Raw genomic sequence first — 18,939 nt, forward strand, 5'->3', positions numbered from 1 at the left:
CTTCAGTCACCGTCACTGCCTTTTCCCTCCCAGCAATAGCGGGATGTCTTAACTTTTTTTTGCTAAGCAGCATTCTGCTTCTTAGCTGTCTCTTCTGCCTGCTGGCCTCTTTGGCATCCTGGTGATAGAATTAGTGCTCAGTAGATCTTACTCAAAATACTTAAAGAATCCAAAACCAGATTCAGCTGTATTTTATGTCGGTTTGATGTGAGTTTTATTTTGTTGTATTGTCATACTTTGGAATTCATTTGTGCACTTTACAGAGTTGTTCAATGAGACCACCATAGTCTACAGTCTTACTAAGTAACAGCTGTGACTCTAAGAACACAAAGAAGAACTTAAAGTACTATGGGAATAAACAGTGCATCCCGGGGTCCATTTGTTTTGTAGGTGGACATCCTGGAATATTCCCATAACGTCACGGTTGGCTACTACGCTACCAAAGGCAGGCTGGTGTATTTGCCTGCTGTGGTGATGGACATGCTGGGTGTGTATGGAGTCAGCAACGTCACTGCCGACCTGAAGCAACACACTCCCTCCTTACAGTCTGTGGCGGTGCTTGCCTCCCCGTGGAAGCCCCAGCCTGCAGGTGCCTTCCAGCTGAAGACAGGCAAGTCCCATCATCCAGGGCCAGACAAGCAGAGCACAGTCTAGAGCCCCACTTCCAGCTGCTTGCCAGTATCCATAGTCCTTATACAGTCAAACTTCCCTGCTCATCAGATATCCAAGTTCCCCACTTCGAAACACCCATAATTCTGACTTTCTTGGGCATGTTCCACCCTAGAGGCTATTCCTCCCAATCCATATACTTAGTGCATTGCAGCACAGAATCTATTACTCTGAGTTGAGCACCTATAAAACCTATAGTCTGGAACTAACAGGTTCTGACTGTTAGTGACGTAGTGGTCCAGCAAAGACTTTGACAGCTTTCTCTCAATTTCTCTTGTGGTTGCTGGTTTGCAAAGTCTGTGAAGCACACGTATGGCGGTACCATGGTGATGGAAGCCATCGGCTTAGTGTGGAGGACAATGATCATCCCCATGCACAGAAATCGAGGGCATTAGTTGTCATGTTTGAGCAGATATCTGCAGTCTCATGGGATAAAGTCATGACATCCTCTGTGTTGGAGAGCACTTTGGGCTCATTCATGCTTTAATTATTCTCTGCTATAAATCATCTTAGGAGCTACCTTCAAAACTGTAATTAAAGCTTGGCTGGTCTTACTGTTTATTTGCCTAGTTTCTGTAACCTAAAAGTCACACTGTTTTGTATCACGACCACTATTAAACCTGAGGAACTAAGACAGCGTTGGTGAGTGGTGGTGACTGTGGTTCTTCTTCAGTGTTGCAGTTCGTAAGCCAAACGGACAACATTCAGTCCTGCAAGTTTGCCCAGACGATGGAGCAGAGGCTGCAGAAGGCATTCCAGGATGCAGAGAGGAAAGTCCTTAACAGCAGGAGCAACCTGACGCTTCAGGTAGGGAGGAGAGACTTCAGGCTGCACAGCAGACAGCAGCCATAATGCAGATAGTGCCCCTCCCCGTTAAAAAGCTTTCATAGGCAAGTGTAAGTTTGTGCTTTTGGCAGGTGATATAGACAGCCATGGCATTGGTGAGGGTGACTGAGCTCTGGCTATGGCAGGTAGGATTCCGCGTCACTGTGAACCTACCATGATTCAGGGATTAATGTTTGGTTTTTGTATGTAATGCTTCCTCTGGCCTGCCTTTCTTTCTTTCCTTCCTTCCTTCCTTTAGAGATTTATTTATTTATTACATATACAGCGTTCTGTCTGCATGTATGCCTACACACCAGAAGAGGGCATGGGATCTCATTGCAGATGGTTGTGGGATGCCATGTGGTTGCTGGGAGTTGAACTCAGGACCTTTGGAAGAGCCATCTCTCCAACCCTCCTCTAGCCTTTTAATGGGTTTATCATTAAAGAATTGAACCTGAATATACTTTATAAGGTGAATCAATTTTCTCATATAAAAATGAGTTTAACTTTTTACATTATTTGTGTGTGTGTGTGCACGCATGTGTGCTTGTGTTAGGAGGGCACATGCTACCGAGCAAATGTGGAGTTCAGAGAACAACCTGTGAGAATGAGTTCTCTCCTTCCAACACGTGGGTCCCAGGGATTGAATGCAGGTCCCCGTGCTTGGTGGCAGGTGCCTTTATCTCCTGAGCCACCTGGGGCCAGTGAGTAGATTTTTAGATCACTAACTCTGTTGTGATTTTTCCGTGATTAACTGTTGTGTGATTTTCAGTGGGCTATTTCCAATCGTCAACATAAACGAACATCACACGCAAACAAATGCACCCCCAGCAACACACCCACATCTCTAACAGCAAGGGCTTACTCTCTTACTGCCAGCAGCAGTACTCAGTGTCTTACAAATATTTTCTGTGTATGATTAAGACATTCTCTGAGATGTCATCTCCACTGTGTTCATGTGAGAACCGAGAGAAGGATTTGAAACTCCAGGAAGGTCACATGGTTGGGAAAGAATGGAGGAAAGATGTGAGCCCAAACTGTCTTCTTATCCACCAAACTGCCCCAGCATGGACACAGGGTAGAAAGGGAGTCCCCAAGCCCTTGGCAAGCGCGTCTTTTCCCAGGGAAATCCAGTTCCGGGTACACCATATATTTGGCTTCCTGGCTAACAGTGTGAACACCACTAAAAGCCTTTTTCAGACCCATTTTTGTGTGTGTGTGTAATTATGGAGATAACATCTCAGTAAGGATAGATGCTTCTTAATGATATTCATCCATCCCCCAAGGTCTCTAATTAATGCCACTGTTCTGTGTCTGTTTTGACTACTGAACTAAAGCCTTTGCAATTAGACCCAGGGCTTTTGAAATTGACATTTAGCATAAGCGCGCTTCCAGTAAAGCCAATGCAATGTAGAAAGCACACGATCTAATTTGGAGGAGCGGCTTTCCTTTTCTAGACTTGGGCAAATGGATCAGGGAGGATCTCATTACAACTCGGCTCTTATTAGTCTAAGATCGAAAAATGTGTCACAGATTTAAGATTTATGTAAGCAGTATGACTCGGATCTTGTGGGAAATCTTTTTCTTCAGGGTTGGCTCTGTGGTCTTAACAGGTGTGTGAACCTAAGCAGTTCTTGGCAACAGAATATGTGTTAAGAGATTTCTTGGGTGCCTGCTGTTTATTAAACACTTCGAGATCGGATACCAAGATAAATAAGTTGCCCTTGGTCTTCAGCCTATCTCTGTTGTGAGCTGGTTATGGGTCATCCGATGAAACATAAGTCACAAAGCTTCTTTGGAAAAGATGGCAGCAGGTGACTTGACCATTGCACCTCGCTAGATTTGAGCTGCTCTCTGACATGTTGGAAGAAGCCTTTGAAATTGATTGAATAAATCATTTTATTAATCCCAATTCACATTTGGCCTTGGCCAATATGAAGTATCAGAACCAGGTTTGTCATTGGATTGAACACTCCTTCTTGGTCCCTGTATCATTCACAGGTAACTGCATGCTGGCTGCCTTCCTGGGATCATGATAATATGTCTTCCAAATTGATGTTTTTGTAACACTTTTCCATCCCATTCTATTAAATATAATTTGTATGGTAGTTTGAATCCTTTGTGGAATAAAAAGCTATAAATATCGGAGTCATTGAAAAGGGGACTAAAAGAACACACAGCATTAGGAGCTAGATTACAGTTGACTCAGTGAGGGTTGTAACAGAATCCGGGCTTATGAGACATAAGCTGAAAGAGGCAGTGATGGGTTCATTCCACCCAGGAGTTCACATCTCATTGACTGGAGGCACAACCGGATCCAGGTACATCGACGTTTTCTTCGGGAAGTTCTCTGTTCTTCTCTCGGCTTTCCTCCAGATCCCTCCTCCCCCTCCCTCTTCTGTTAAGGTTTGTTTTATTCTACTGTCTATATGCTTTGCCTACTGTATGTATTCTGTGAGTCCCATGCATAGAGTGCCCAGGGAGGCCAGACAAGGCTGTCTGCTCTTCTAGAACTTGAGTTACAGATGGCTGTGAGATGCCTTTGGCATGCTTGGGAAATGCACCCAGGCCCTCTGGAAGAACGACAAGTGCTCTTTTTAAATATTTTTTTAATATTTATTTATTTATTTATTATATAATAGTCTGTCTGTGTGTATGCCTGAAGGCCAGAAGAGGGCACCAGGCCATATTACAGATGGTTGTGAGCCACCATGTGGTTGCTGGGAATTGAACTCAGGACCTTTGGAAGAGCAGGCAATGCTCTTAACCACTGAGCTATCTCTCCAGCCCAAGTGTTCTTGACTGCTGAGCTGTCTCTCTGGCCCCAGCACACTTCTTGCCTCTACTGAGTGGTCCTTGGTGCTTCCAGATTTGCCTATTCCTATTGCTTATCGTCTTGTGGAACCAAAGAGCTCTTTTTTTGACACCATTTTAATCCAGACCTTGGGTCCTGCTCTCATTGGTCCTTCTGTGCCTCTTCTGGGTTGATAACTGTGACCAAGGAGACGAAGTATCCTGATCAATGTCTGACACAAATGCCTACTTCTGAACATGGGAAGTGGCAGCTGTACCCAAAGCACGTGAACAAAGTGGAGAAGGGAGGTGGCTTTCCAGGGATCATGGCGCTACTGTCATAGAAGGAGAAAGATGGTAGGAACATTAGGCCTTTGAGCTAATGAGCCAGAATGAGTGAATGAGAAGAGATGAGGTCAGAGGCTTTCTAAAATAACATCACTGAGTTCATTAAAGAAGATCCAGAGGCATGGAAACAGAGCATGGCCTTAAGCTACAAAGATCTCAATATTCACCAATGGGGATTTGTAGATTGACTGTGATCCCTACAGAAATCCCATTCTGGAGAAAAAGACAGGATTGATGTAGCTGCAAGGGCAGACTAGCTTGCATAGCAAGTTCAAGACCAGTCAGAGGTACACATTCCTGTCTCAATAAACAATGATTGCTGCTCTTGCAGAAGACCTGAGTACAGTGATTGACTTGTACCCACATCAGGCAGTTCACAGCTGCCTGTAACTGCAGCACCAGGGGCTCTGATACACTCTTCTGACCTTCATGGGTGTGTGTGCGCGCACACACACACATACACACACACACACTAACCCTAGTGATGTTTTTAAAGACAGAAATAGAGAAATCTATCCTAAAGTTTGAGTAGTCCCTCAAAAAGACCTTGAAGAACAAAAACAGTCTTGACAGAGGACAAATTTTCTAAGTTTTGCACTTCCTTTTTTCAAAAATTAATTTAAAAAGCTATGATAACTGAATCAGTGTGGTCTCAACTTTATGACAGACACAGAGATCAATGGCCTAGATAGAGAGGCCAGAAACAAGTCCACTGTTTTTATCAAGGCTGGTCTATGGTGAAAAGGATGATCTTTTGATGATGAATATACACATTGCAAAAGTTGGAGCTGTAACTAACATCATCAACCAAAATCGTCTCGAAGTCGATCAAAGTTCTACATGTAAGAACTAAAGTCAAAGGGCTCAGAGCATAGAGGAACGATTTCATGGGCCTGGGTGTCTTAGACACTACTGGAAAACCACAAAGCCCAGAGAAACAAACCAGTTGGACAACCTTGAAAATAAGAACTTTGCCCATCAACAGACACTAATAACAGGGTAAAAGATCACCTGCAGAATTATGAATCATCTATCTGATAAGTGATTCATATTAAGAACTTAAAGAAATGGGAATAATTCCTGCTATGCATCAGCTAAAAGAAAGTTAATGGCTAAAGAAGGCTAGGGTGAGCGCCATTGTCTTTTTCCAGCATGCATTATGCCCTGGGTTGGAGCTATGTCATCACAAGAAGAGCAGCAGACACGGAGAGCTGGGAGAAAAAGGTTTTGACCTAATAATCATGAGACACCATTTCACATTTGTTAGGATGATCACTCTCAAAAACAAAACCTGGAAAATAATAAGGTGAGGATATGGAGACGTTAGAGTCCTTGTATTCTTCCAGAGGGATGTGCAATGGACAGCCACTGTGGAAAACAGTACCATGGCCCCTCAACAGCCTAAACATGCAGTTACAGTATGATCCAGTACCCCATGTCCATCTACATATCAAAAAGAATTAAAAATAGGATCTAGGAAGTAAAATAGGTATTTGTACAGTAATCACAATGGCCAAAAGCCAAAAGTGAACCAAGTGTCTATCAAATGGATACGTGAAAAATAAATGTAGTCTGTACATCTGTGGGAATGTTACCAAGCCTTCTATCAAGAAGGCCATTCCGGTCCTCTTGCAGCTGGAGTAGCGCTGAGGTCATTGTGCTAAGTGAAGGAAACCTGTCACAGAAGAAAACTCTAGGGTGATTTCTCTTCTACCAGATACCTGGAGTTGTGGAATAGTCAGTAATCATACTTTAAGAGCAACCTTGCAGTAAGAATGTAGAGAAGCTGGGAATTGTTTAATGGAAGTAGAGATACATGTGGGGGCAGTAAGGATGTTCAGAAGATGGCGTTGGTGATGGTTGGCAAAAATGAGAATCTACTTAATGCTGAAAATGGTTAGAACACTAAATTCTGTGATTTATATATTTTACCACAACAAAAAGGTATAACTTACCTGGTAGAATATCACAATAGCAATAAAGATTAATTAATTTTATTATTTGATTATTTCTTTTATTTTGTGGTGTGTGTGTGTGTGTGTATACATGTGGGTACCCTAAGAGGCCAGAAGAGGGCACTGGATTCCCCAGAGCTGGAGTTACAGGTGGTTGTGAGCCACCTGATCTGGGTGCTACCCATCAAACGCAGGTCCTCTGAAGGAGACCCAATGCTTTTAGCGCTTAGCCACTGAGCTATCTCTCCAGTTCTCAGCAAACTCATTTAAGTCAGAAAGTGTTTTTTTCTGCATACCCAGGACAGAGGTCTGAATACCTGTAGCTGAAGCACATTCCAGAATTACTTTCTGGGAGGAGAGCAAGAGCTGAGCAGAAATGTTATCCTTGGCAAGGGCTTATGACTCTTGGTTGGGGAACTGAGAGGCATTTGCCACCTGTGGGGAAAACAGACAGCAAAGTGCAGACGCTACTTTGAGCAGCTCTCTTCCAAGTCGGGACAGAGAGCAAAGCTGTAGAGATGATGCCTAGGCAAAAAGGCCCCAGCAAGACAGGCGACAGTCAGTCCCCAGGTGTAGCCGCCTCGACAGGTTACTCTGTCTAGGGTTTGTAACCCGCCTGGCTGGCCAGTTATTCCAGGGTCACGGAGAGGCACCACCTGAAAGACATAGGCTGATAAGCAGGAAGGAGGCTAAGCAGATTTGTCAAAGCCTCCGTTTATTAGGGTCATGGTTACAGCTTATATAGCCCCTGAATGGGGAGCTTGGGGGGCTGGAGCACGGGGTCTTGCCACGTGGTCCACGCCCATCACGGAGTCTGAGAGGTTACGATGGGTCGGGTCACGATTCCTTGGTCGGGAAGTCACAAGGTGACACACCTAGTACTCTAGATAGTTTGGAATGTGAGGCAGGTTCCCTTAACAGAGGCTCTCTATTAACAGTTAATTTGGGTGTGAGATAGGCTTGGTCAATAAGACTATTCTCAATTCAATTGAGAAGTGAAGCCCTCTGCAAAAACTCCTCACGGCGGTGCTTCCTGTAAATTTTGGGGGGACACGGCTCCTGACACCCAGGTATGTAAGACAGTCCTCAAAAGGAACTTGAGAGTTCCATAAAGACATCTCAGCTGAACGTGCAGGCAGGGACAGCCTAGTATCCAGGCTATGCCTGAGCCCTGATGCCCACTGGGAGGGTGACCGGCATTAATACCCTGCCCTTCCTTCCTCTCTCCCAAAGAAACCACGGAGGAACCTGTGGGATGCCCTTTGTGCCATACAGGGCGATGGCAAGGAGATCTGGAGAGAAAGGGCAGACACACGCACTTCGCCCAGCAAAAGCATCTTGCCCAGCCAGTGATTTTTTTCCCCTGCTTGTGTTTTTCAAATGTTCGAGATATTTTTATCCGTACACTGACCCAGAAAATCTCATTTTCCCTAGCAACTAAAAATGAAATAAGACTGAGCATGAGGAGAAACGCATGTTATCTTAGAGAACTTCTTTCTCATACTCCACACCAAATTGATGGCTCACAAAAGGAAGTCATTGTGCCATAAAGGATCTATTTCGTATTTCTGAATTTTTGTTACATTCATAACAACCTGAAAGGTCCCTGAACATTTGGCAATCGGGCCGTCCTCCTGTACCCCCAAGCTCTGCTTTCCATTTCCAGAATTATAGCGGTCACTTGAGTCAGTTTAGCCCCTGGGAAAGACACACGTGTGATGAAGAGCTAGAAATCAAGATGGCTTGGGTTCAAATCCTGACTCTGTCGTGCATGAGCTGTATGACCTCAGACAGGTCATACAGGCCGTGGTTTCCACATGTGTGAAAGGCAGTCATAAGTAGACACTCCTTGCAGGGTTAGAGCGAGATGGAGATGATGTACCCCATAGCCCAGTGCCTGGCATGATCCTACCATCTCTAAACAATGACTTACTATTCTTTTTACCTCTTTGCTGTCTCCCCACTGCCCTTCCGTCGCAACCCACAACTTCTGTTGGAAGGTCGCTTCCTTGGCCTCCATGACACAGACCCTCACCTTATTTGGCATGTCTCCTTCCCTTTTGCTCCTGTGTCATTCAGATCGTGAGCACGTCCAATGCCTCCCAAGCCGTCACACTGGTGTATGCTGTGGGCAATCAGAGCTCCTTCCTCAATGGCACTGTGGCCAGCAGCCTCCTTAGCCAGCTCTCCGCTGAGCTGGTAGGATTCTACCTCACTTACCCTCCGCTCACCATCGCTGAACGTGAGTACGTGCGCCTCAGCCTCATGTAGAAGGGCCCTGGGTTTCCCCTGGGGTGTTCTCCGTGTAACGGAAGAACTTCTGTCATGCTACGCTGCATACTGTGTGTATTATCATGAGCAACTGAAAAAATGCAGCACATGGGGTTAAATTGTCAAAAAGTTCATGGCACACTGCAAGAAAGCCCTTGCTTGATGCTTACAATGAGCCTATGAGGTGGGTGCAAAACCAGGAGAAAAAAAACTGAAGCTCCCCCTCCCAGTTTTCATAGGGTATCCACTCTCCCACAGCTAACAGGGCTGCGTGGGGACCTGTGCTCTGAGCATTGCCTCCCAGGGCATCTGTCCGTAGGAACAGTCCTGGTTGCCATGGTTTTCTTTCTCCTGCACAAATGTTCCTAGACCTTTCGGTCCAGCTGACTACAGGCAGCAGAATGCAAACTTTGCAATCTGTGTCGTGACTTCACTTGAAGTCCCCATAGTCTGAGGCCTTGGCTCTCAGTAAGGCTGGTTACATAATCCTCATTGCTATGCAGTCAACTGGACTTTGAAGACAGAACAGCCAGCATTTTGTCACTAGACATTGGCTGGGTAGGAAGTGACGCTCTGTACCCTACATTTAATTATTATATTTCACAAGGTCACTGGCAAAGATTTCTTTTTAAAATATACCCATTAGCAAAAGTGTTTTGTAATTTCTTTCTAGAGTTGTTTTGAAACTATAAATAAATGAGATCGCGTGTGCATGCACATGTACGTGTGTGTGTGTGTGTGTGTGTAAAAGTTATACTTGTCACTTAGCAACCACTGAGAAGTTTTTTGAACGTGTTTATTGGAAAGATCTTACAAACTTTCAGGCAGTCAGGATGACTCGGACCTCATGAAAAGATTACGTCATGAAAGATGGCGGTAGGATGTCACAGGGCAGCAGGAGTCACCTTCTTTATCCAGCTCGGTATTCTAATAATAATCAGTTAAGTTGAACTGAGTGGTAGGGAAATGGCTCAGTTGCTGAAGTGCTTGCTGTGCAAGCCTGAAAATCTGAGTTTTAGCTCAGTACCCACATTGAAAGAAGAAAATTCTGGTGAGGTGCTCACAACTGTAACACTAGTTAGTGCTGGGAGGTTGGCCCAGGACAGCCAGCTTAGCCAAATCAACAAGATCACAGTTCAGTGAGAGAGCCTGTCTCAGAAAGCAAGGTGGGAAGCAATTTAGAAAGACACTTGCCATCCTCCTCCGGCTTAAACATACATGTGTACACTTACACACACACGAAAGATTTACTGAGCACTGACTGTGTGTGAGCCACTGTACTATGTCCTCTACGTGTGTGGATTCTCATAGTGAGCATGCTGGCAAAGCAGACAATAACTTTCAGTACCACATGTAAGCCCGCAATGCTGGAAAGAACCCGTGAAGAGATCTCCACTCCTTAGACCTCCATGGTGCTAGATGACCTATTCAGAGGAAGCCCCAGCTAAGGCAGGCTGCAGCTGTGGGTGCTGATAGCCATGTTGTTCCGTGTAAGAAGGCTTGGAGGGAAAACTTCACAGAGAGAATCTCCTGAATCTGAGCCCCTTGTATAGGTTGTCCCCTACTGAGTCACCTTTCTGTACAATAAGATACTTTGACCTGTGTGCAATAGATTTCTCAGAAACGGCAGTGTGGGACCCAGCTGCTTTCCAGCTCGTCACTTCCATGTTCCCCCTGATAATGTTTACTCATACAGCCTATCAAAGAGAGCCCACGTGTGTTTTATCTGTTTCAGCACTGGAATATCCCAACCTTGATATATCAGAAACGACCAGAGACTACTGGGTGATCACAGGTAACATCTGATTTCCGTATGTCCCTCTCTGTACCATCGGGTTGGTTTGTCTAAAAAGGGTGCCATTTGGCGACAGGGCAGACATCTTTGGTCCTCCCTTATAAATCGAGGAGTCCCTTCTATCGGACTGGAAGGGAGTGGGGAGGCTGAGAAAAGAACACCCTGAAGATGATTACTGATAAATAATTCAAAACTGCTACTTCAATGGTCCCATCTTCAGCCTATCTCATGGCAGCACCAGTGGGTGCCATCTGGGGCACGTCTGTGCGGGTGGCCGTCTGGGGCACGTCTGTGCGGGTGGCCGTCTGGGGCACGTCTGTGTGGGTGGCCGTCTGGGGCACATCTGTGTGGGTGGCCTTGTGGGGCACACCTGTGTGGGTGTTTGTCTAAACAGACAGCAGGTCTTTCTGCACTGTCCTGCAAAGCCCAAATTAAATCCAGAGGAGGGCCATATATGTGCTGCTCCTTCTCGGGGCACGTGACGCAGCCACGCCAATCCTTGTGCTCTGCAGATGAGGTCGAGTGGGAGTCAAAGAGCAGGAGTGTCCTGGTGGCATTTTCTTTTATTCCTTGGCATTTCACAGCTGAACACTATGAACCAGTAAAAGCATTCTGTTTGTGTTTTTCAAAAGTCTCCCAGTGCCTCTAAAATGAGAGAAGCAGCATTATTGGGGCAAATGGAGAGGACAGCTGTTGGTAGGAGGAAAGTGACCAGCCCAGCCATCAGAGTGTAGATAGTTGAAAGTTGCATTCTCGATGCTCTGTAAGTCTGAGATGGAGGCACCAATAATAGTTTTGCATCTTCTTCCCATCCCCTTGACTTGAAGTTGGTCACCTTCTCTCCACTTGTTCTTCCCTGAGCCTGTCTGTCCTGAGTTCCTTTTCTTTTTTTTTTTTAAGTATTTATTTATTTATTATGTATACAATATTCTGCCTGCAGGCCAGAAGAGGGCACCAAATCTCATTGCAGATGGTTGTGAGCCACCATGTGGTTGCTGGGAATTGAACTCAGGACCTTTGGAAGAGCAGGCAGTGCTCTTAACCTCTGAGCCATCTCTCCAGCCCCAATTTCCTTTTCTTAGAAGTACGCCAGACTGATGGCCCATGTTCGTGACCTCATTTTAATTTCATTACCCCTACAAAGACCCTCTGTCCAAACACTGTCACCCTCTGACATGCTGGGGGTTGGGACTTGCGCATGTGAACTGGGGGAACATAGCCCAGCCCGTCAATGTGAGGTAGGAAGATCATCAAGACTCGGAAATGTGCTTAGGGGAGCAGCTGCCCCAAGCTCCCTTCCTTCATCCATCCTTTCCTCACTGCTGTCCCAAGCACGTGGCAGGTGGGCTGTTGCTTAAAGTCCCATCCAAGGAGTTCCCACCCTGCTGTGTGACGCCTGCCTAGGCTCTCTTCTCAAGGACACATCGCCCACATGCCCCCACTGCAGGGTCTTTGGTATGCAGAGGCCATTTTAACTGCTAAGAAGGCAAACTAAAGAAGCGTATTTTTAACAAATTAGGAACAGCTCTCCCAGGATGCTAACCCAGCAACACATGTCTGAGCCAGCGGGTTACATAACGCTACAAAATCATATGTCCTCTCCTCAAGCAATGGTGCCTCTTCCTTCACAGATATTCCCCCTTCTCTGAACTTTAAAGTTACACTCAGTGATCATAATCCATTCTTAAGCACAGGCTGCCCTTGACAGCTACCGCGGGGAGGGGGGAACCCCTCCCCATCTGCCCATGCCTTGCTGTGCCTTTGTTTGGGTGGCATTACCTTAAGGAAAGCTATGCACACGGTCTTTTTTTCCAGACTCCCCTGGGACTTAATTCTTCGTGCTCACTTATGTAACTTCCTCCCTCATTGCTGTTGTTGGCATTGCAGTGATCTAAACAGAACTGCCACTGTCTCTCAGCTGGTGGCATCGCTCAGTTAGTGCTTATGAAGAACTGAAACCATGCTATGGTATGACCCTCTTGCCTTCCATATGAACCATGACCACTTTACAGACTTCTGGGAAACCTGTGCTAGTTTGCTCTATCATAAAAGAAAGGGTTGATTATTGGGAGCCAGCAATGAGGGTCTTTGATCAGCCTTGGCCCCCAGACCATCACCATAAGCCCTGTCCTTTTCAGTTTGTAGCCACTCCCCCTTCCTGTAGTTCCTATTGCAAGCTCTACTTGCTCTTGTCTGTTTTACACCTGAACTTACGTGGACTATGTTGTACGTTTCCCCCTCTTGCTGAGGGTGGGTCCTTCTTTGATGGAAAATCAGCACCGATGGGTGACCTCTTCAATTTCTCTTTACAGAGAACCTACAGACTGTCCTACTGTCTGAGAATCCTGTTATTGGTTCTATAGAGTAAAACAAGTTAGAGATACCCGGATATTGGTGACTAGGGCTTGAAGATATAGCTCAGTCAGTTAAGGGTTTACTCTGCAGATATGAGGGTCTGGGCTAGACTCCCCGGGACCCACATCAAAGGGAGGCAGAGGCAGGCAGATCCCTGGGACTCACTAGCCAGCCAGCCTTGGAATCAGCAAGCTTGTCTCCGATTTATACATTCGCCTTTGTTTCTTCACCAGAGACAATGTGGCTGCGATCCAGTGACCAGTGACTTTCTTCTCTTCTCACCCCTGCTTCTTACTAGTGTGTCCCACAGCCAGTCCCCTGGGCCCTCTGGGCTTCACACGGGCGCCAGCCGAGCACAAAGACCCCTGGAGTCTGAAAGTGTGGGAGTCAACCGCAAATGAAATAGTTTAGCTCAAGTGCAGGAGGCTGACCCTTGCCTGGTGATGGATCGTAGAGCCCGGAGTGATTTTAACTCAAACAAGAAGGGCATCGTGGTCTTGAACTTTTCATACCAGCGCGGGGACTTGGAAGGCCTCCTCCACTCTGAATCTGTGGTGACTGAGAGTGGGTGGTTAAAGAGGGCCCTGGCTGGCGTGCTGAGAGGGCTGAGCCACCGAGGCACTGTGCGGGCGAGCTCTGAGTGCAAGCCCCTCCATTGCCTTCCAGAAGGCAGGCGGGGTCGAGGAGAGCATGCTGCGGACCTTGGGAGAGGGGAGGGGAACCACGCACAGGGGCCCAGATCCAGGCCTTTATGACATTTCCTCCTCTAGCAAGAATGGGCATAGCAAAGGAGGGGAGGCGGGTGAAGGCGCAAGTCATAAACAATCCCACACCAGTTTGGAATTGTGATTAATAGGGTGGTATTTATTTAAAGGGGAATAAACTTACAGATCACTGTCCCAGACAACAGCCCTCTGCGCACGCAATTAGGAAGAAGTCTAGTCGCCGGAACCCGAGCAGGAAGTAAAGAGAGAGAGAGGAGGGAAGTGGCCGCTTTTTTTAAAGGGAAAGATACCACGCCCCAATGGGCTGGTATCTTGGCGGCTATTGGCTGGAGGAGCGGAAGGACCTCCCGCAACAGGCGGGCTTACGACAGCAAAGGCCTCCACACAGCGGTGTCCTGTTCTAAGCAGCATTTGCTGAGTTAGTTCTTCTCAGTCAGCAGCTGGCTCAGGGGAGAACTGTGGTCCTGCGGAGCCATGTGGCTTGTCTCAGGAAGGGCAGCAGTGGCTCAACTCACACCCCTGCTTCTGACCCCCAACGCCACCCAGCTGACACCAAGAAGAACCCACTCTTTTTCTGGAGAGCTGCAGGGGAACACACTCCAGTCGTCTAGGCATTAATAGCTGTATGGCTCTGGGTGCTCCCCACATGTTCCTGTGCTTGCCCGGAGATGTTTTGTTGTTTTAAAGAGAAAATTACTAAAAAATACATATAAAGTAAAAGTCCCATTTTAAGCAACTTAAACTTACAATTCAGTATCCCAGAGAGCATCTGTAACACAAGCGACCATTAGCTGCTGGAACATTTTTCTCACCTAGAAGTCTGACAGATGCCTTTACTTGGTGTCTGTCTTTGACTCATGACTGAGATTCCTGTAAACCGATTTATGTTTCCCCCCCTCTTCCTCTTGTCCACTAGTTGAGGGAGAAGTGGGCAACTTAGAAGTCATTTCAGTGTCTGACCTGTATATTTAGTACACGGGGTGTTTTTGAACCAGGCTCCCCTGTGTGAGGTAGGAAGCCCCGTGGGACCCTGGGTATCTGCAGGGCGCTGAAAGTGCAATATAGCAGCCTTCATCTCTGTTTGCAGGGACTGGGCTGGCAAACAATCCAGAGTCCCTCCCCAGGGCCCTGGGGCTTTGCTTTATACCCTCCAGGGGGATCGTTTGGCATTTATGGCTTCAAAGAAGTCATTTTAGAGACCCAGCTGTGGGTTTGATTTCCTTCTAGATCCGCGTATCGGTGTCATTCTCTGAGCCCCACTTCTGACGGCTTGGTCTGTCCCTGGCCCCGTGTGGCCCATCATTGGTGCTGGCTGCGTGCACCGCCCCCTGCTTGATCAGCGGCTACAGAGACGCTATGCTCTTCGGGAGGGGCTGTTTCTGCACTTTGGTGGATGGGTCGTATTCATGATACTGGGCTGGACTGGGTTAGAAACCATTGCCAGCCCCGATGAGCTTCAATCGCTTTAAAAGCCCAATAATAAATTTGAACACTAAAATTTTGGTTGTGACTGTGTCTGAAGGCACTGTTTGCATGCTTGGGGTGAAGTTGCTTCCCATGGGTTGTAGAGCAAGAGCTGGACTCTGGACATAAATGAAAACAGGCAGTCGTCCCTGTAGAAAGCCCTAGAGAGGCCCTAGTGCTCTTACAACTCTCATCCATGCCCTAGTGGTGACTTGTAACTTGACCGTCACCGACTCCCCTCTTGTCCCCAGAAATGGCTGCTGAGATCTAACCATGCAGAGATAAGGGCCAGGAAAGAATCCCATGTACCTTCCATCTACAGGGCCAAACTGCCTCATGCATCCTGTCCCCTTTGACCTTAGAGCCTACTGAACATGTGCTTGCTCAGAGGTGCCCTTCCCTTTTGCAGAGGACTAGACTCCAGTGGCTTGCTGAAGGACCCGTAATTGACAGGAACCAGAAATGAGAGAAAACACACTCCTTCCACTAACTTATTCTTGAATGGAGAGGACATGATGGGCCCTGGGCAGTTTTAGGGGTAGGAAGCATCCTATCTAGCAGGGAGAGATAAGGATACTGAACAGCATAGTTTGTCCAAATGTATGCACTCCAGTTCCAGGATGGCTCTGTGAATCCTTGGCCACGCTGTTGAGTCCGGGTTTGCAAATGAGAACCAGCCCAGCCCCCAATTATCTGTACCCACAGCTCAGCTGTATTCCCTGTGGACTCTTTGTGGGGTGTGTCATCTTTAAAAGTTTGGGTTTGACGATGAAATGTTTGAAATGACACAGCTTATAGAAGAAACACAGCTTTGGAGTTATAGAAGCTTGGGTTCTTACCCTGACTCTATTTGCTCCCTGGACAGTCTTAGGCAGGCCACTAACCCTTCCAACATGGGTAACACATAGGCAAGGATTCTTAACTTATGAACTGCCCTGGAGGAGAAGTAGGTAAGGTTGGCCAAGCTCCACTGTAAGTAGGTCAGGGTGGTTCTTATCATGCAGGGCAGGTGGTGGTGTAGTTACTGAGTCCACAGGGAGTCTGGTCTCTGAGCATCCCCTCTGCCTTCTGCATCCCTAGTGCTCCAGGGCGTGGACAACTCGCTGGTAGGCCTGCACAACCAGAGCTTTGCCCGGGTCATGGAGCAGCGTCTAGCCCAGCTCTTCATGATGTCCCAGCAACAGAGCCGGCGGTTTAAGCGGGCCACCACCTTGGGAAGCTATACTGTGCAGGTAGGTGTGTGCACGGGGGTTTTCTAATGACTGTGGGAGGGATGTGTTTCCTGGGACTAAACAACTACCTGCGCCCAGACGCACATCCACGCTGCCAACTGACTTAAGCCTCTTGATGGACACCCCTCTGGAGCTTTCAGGGCTGCGGGTCAGTCTCTTTTCATCGTCAGTAACTAGATTGCCAAGAAGTGAGTCTCTAGATAGGTGGATATTCATGAAGCAAAAGTTCCCAAGTCGCTTCTCACCCTCCTGTCAGTTCCTCATACCTCTCAAAGAAACCACCAGCACAAACTTCTCTGGGTTAGTTTTAAGGGACTTGCGTAGTCAGCAGCTGTCCCTGTGGGGACTACCTACACCTCCCTCCACACTTTATCCAGTTCCCCCTAGAGTGGAAATGTCCTTAGCGTATTTGAACCAATCCACGCAGCTTAAATATGATTGACCTCGTCCTTCACCCCTGAGCGTCCGTCTCTAACATGCTCACTGGCAAAGCTCCCATCACAGATCCCCTCCTAGTAGTGTGGTCTTCCGCTGGCCTATGCACTCCTGATTGACAACCGACCGTGTCTGCATAGATGCACAGTGCCATGCTGTCTATGTAGAATTGCAGACATCAGCACAGTATGTCTGCCGATCACATCCCTATGACTTCTTGAAAGTCACCCACCTCCTCTTCTGCATGAGTTGCATCAGAGACGCTCCGTGTCTCCTTACACAGTGGTGCATTGTGCTCATCGACCTTTTGGATGCCAATTTGGTTCTGCAAGTTTGCTCCATGCCAGCCCATCCCTAAGTAAAAGGTCTGTTCCATGTAAGCCCTTCAATTCATGCTTTCCTAACGACAGAAAACAAGTCACTGGTGACCACATGGCTGTGAAGTGGTTTGCATCAGTCCATGGAAGAGGAAAGACCTTCTTACCAGCCCCGTGCTACTTGTGACTCTAACACGTCTGCACATCTCAGAGATTGCAGAGGGATGGCATGGTGGACTGAAGAAGCGGCACTTCTTTTTTTCTGAAAACCTCTACATAGAGATGCTATAGATTGCTTCTGACATCATACTTGGCTAAATCGTGGTAAGAAGTGCTATCAAGTTGGAAGTGAGTGACGTTAATAGGTATTTGAATTATCACTCGCCTCTGCCGGGTTGTTCAAGCACTGCCCGCCTCCTCTCCCACTAGGGAAAGGAGTGATGTGCCGAAGCCTCCCCCAAACCCACACGATGGCACTTCCATTGTCTTTCACCCAGAGGCCTTTCTCCTGGGTCGAGACCTTTATAAAACGACTTCCCTTCATACATATGGAGATTTGGATGGCTAGAATTTAGTTATTTTTGTAGCTGATGTATCTGGTAAGATGGCTCAGCCAGAGAAGTGCTTGCTGCACAGTATGAAGGCCTGAGTTTGGATCCCCAGAACACATACACAAAGCAGGTCTTGACAGCTCATAACTCTAACGTGAGAACTGGAAGGTCAGAGGCGGGAAGATCCTGGGGGTTGCCAGCTAGCCAAACCAAATAAGTGAGCTCAGGTTCCGTGAAAGACACTTTCTCAGAAACGGAGGGAGAAAGTGATGGAGGAAGATACCAAAAGTTGGCCTTTGCCCTGCACACAGGCAAGAGCAGACCCCCCCACACACACACACACAGCATTAATTTTTAAAATTATGTTCCCTTTCTTCCTATCCAAGTTGAGCGTGGTTCTGAATTTTGGATTAATTCATTCCTGTATTTTCTATACAGATTTCACCCCTATGCATAGATCCTTACAAGCACGCCATGTTGTTTTTCCTGTTTTAAATTTTATATTCTATAATTTGTAATCCACATTTATATGAACTGGAGTAGTTCATTCATTATAATCTATTATATAAACTTTCCATAACTCATTTATTCAGTTTACTACTATTGACTTTTGAATTTTTCAGGGTTTTTTGATGTCGTTAATGAACTTTCTATAAACATTTTATAATATCTTTTTATATTCTATAAAACTCAATGTCTGTAATGTGTTCTCTGACAATACTGTAATATAATGTTTATCAATTAATTGCTAATTCTAAGAGTCAAAGGTTAAAATCCTAAATGCTCAGTGTTTACCATGCCTATAAACATACAACAAAACCCTATGTCCATATCTTATGATTATCATAATCATATCAGGATTTATCCCTACTGCTTGAACTGGCTTTTTTGGAGCCCATTCTCTTTGCTCAGCCTAGTTATAGTGGGGAGGGCCTTGGTCCTACCTCAAAGCAATGTGCTAGACTTTGCTGACTCCCCAGGGGAAGCCTTAGCCCTCTCTGAGGAGTGGGTGGGGGATGGGGTGGGGAGAAGGTGGAGGAAGTGGAGCAGGGAGTGGGAATTGGGATTGGTATGTCAAATGAGAAAAGATTTTTTTTAATTTAATTTATTGATTTTTTAAAAAAATTCAAAGAAGCAAGCCTCTATGTAGCTGATTTAGAGAAAGGAGGTTGAGTTTACGAGTTCCACTTTTATCAGAGGTCTC

At 46.5% G+C, this 18,939-nt stretch overlaps 1 protein-coding gene across 6 annotated transcripts in view; it reads left to right on the forward strand.

The window, feature by feature from the left end:
* The window catches only part of Kiaa1549l (KIAA1549 like), a 267,831-nt gene that overhangs the window by 169,601 nt on the left and 79,291 nt on the right, over positions 1-18,939 (forward strand). For all 6 annotated transcript variants that reach the window (XM_057780907.1, XM_057780906.1, XM_057780908.1 and 3 more), the window contains 5 exons: positions 391-610; positions 1,343-1,476; positions 8,670-8,832; positions 10,597-10,656; positions 16,281-16,432. In XM_057780907.1, coding sequence (XP_057636890.1) covers positions 391-610; positions 1,343-1,476; positions 8,670-8,832; positions 10,597-10,656; positions 16,281-16,432 — 729 coding nt within the window. The remainder of the gene's footprint in view (positions 1-390; positions 611-1,342; positions 1,477-8,669; positions 8,833-10,596; positions 10,657-16,280; positions 16,433-18,939) is intronic.

This window comes from Chionomys nivalis, chromosome 9 (genome assembly GCF_950005125.1).
Source record: "Chionomys nivalis chromosome 9, mChiNiv1.1, whole genome shotgun sequence".
NCBI classification, from domain to species: Eukaryota; Metazoa; Chordata; class Mammalia; order Rodentia; family Cricetidae; genus Chionomys; species Chionomys nivalis.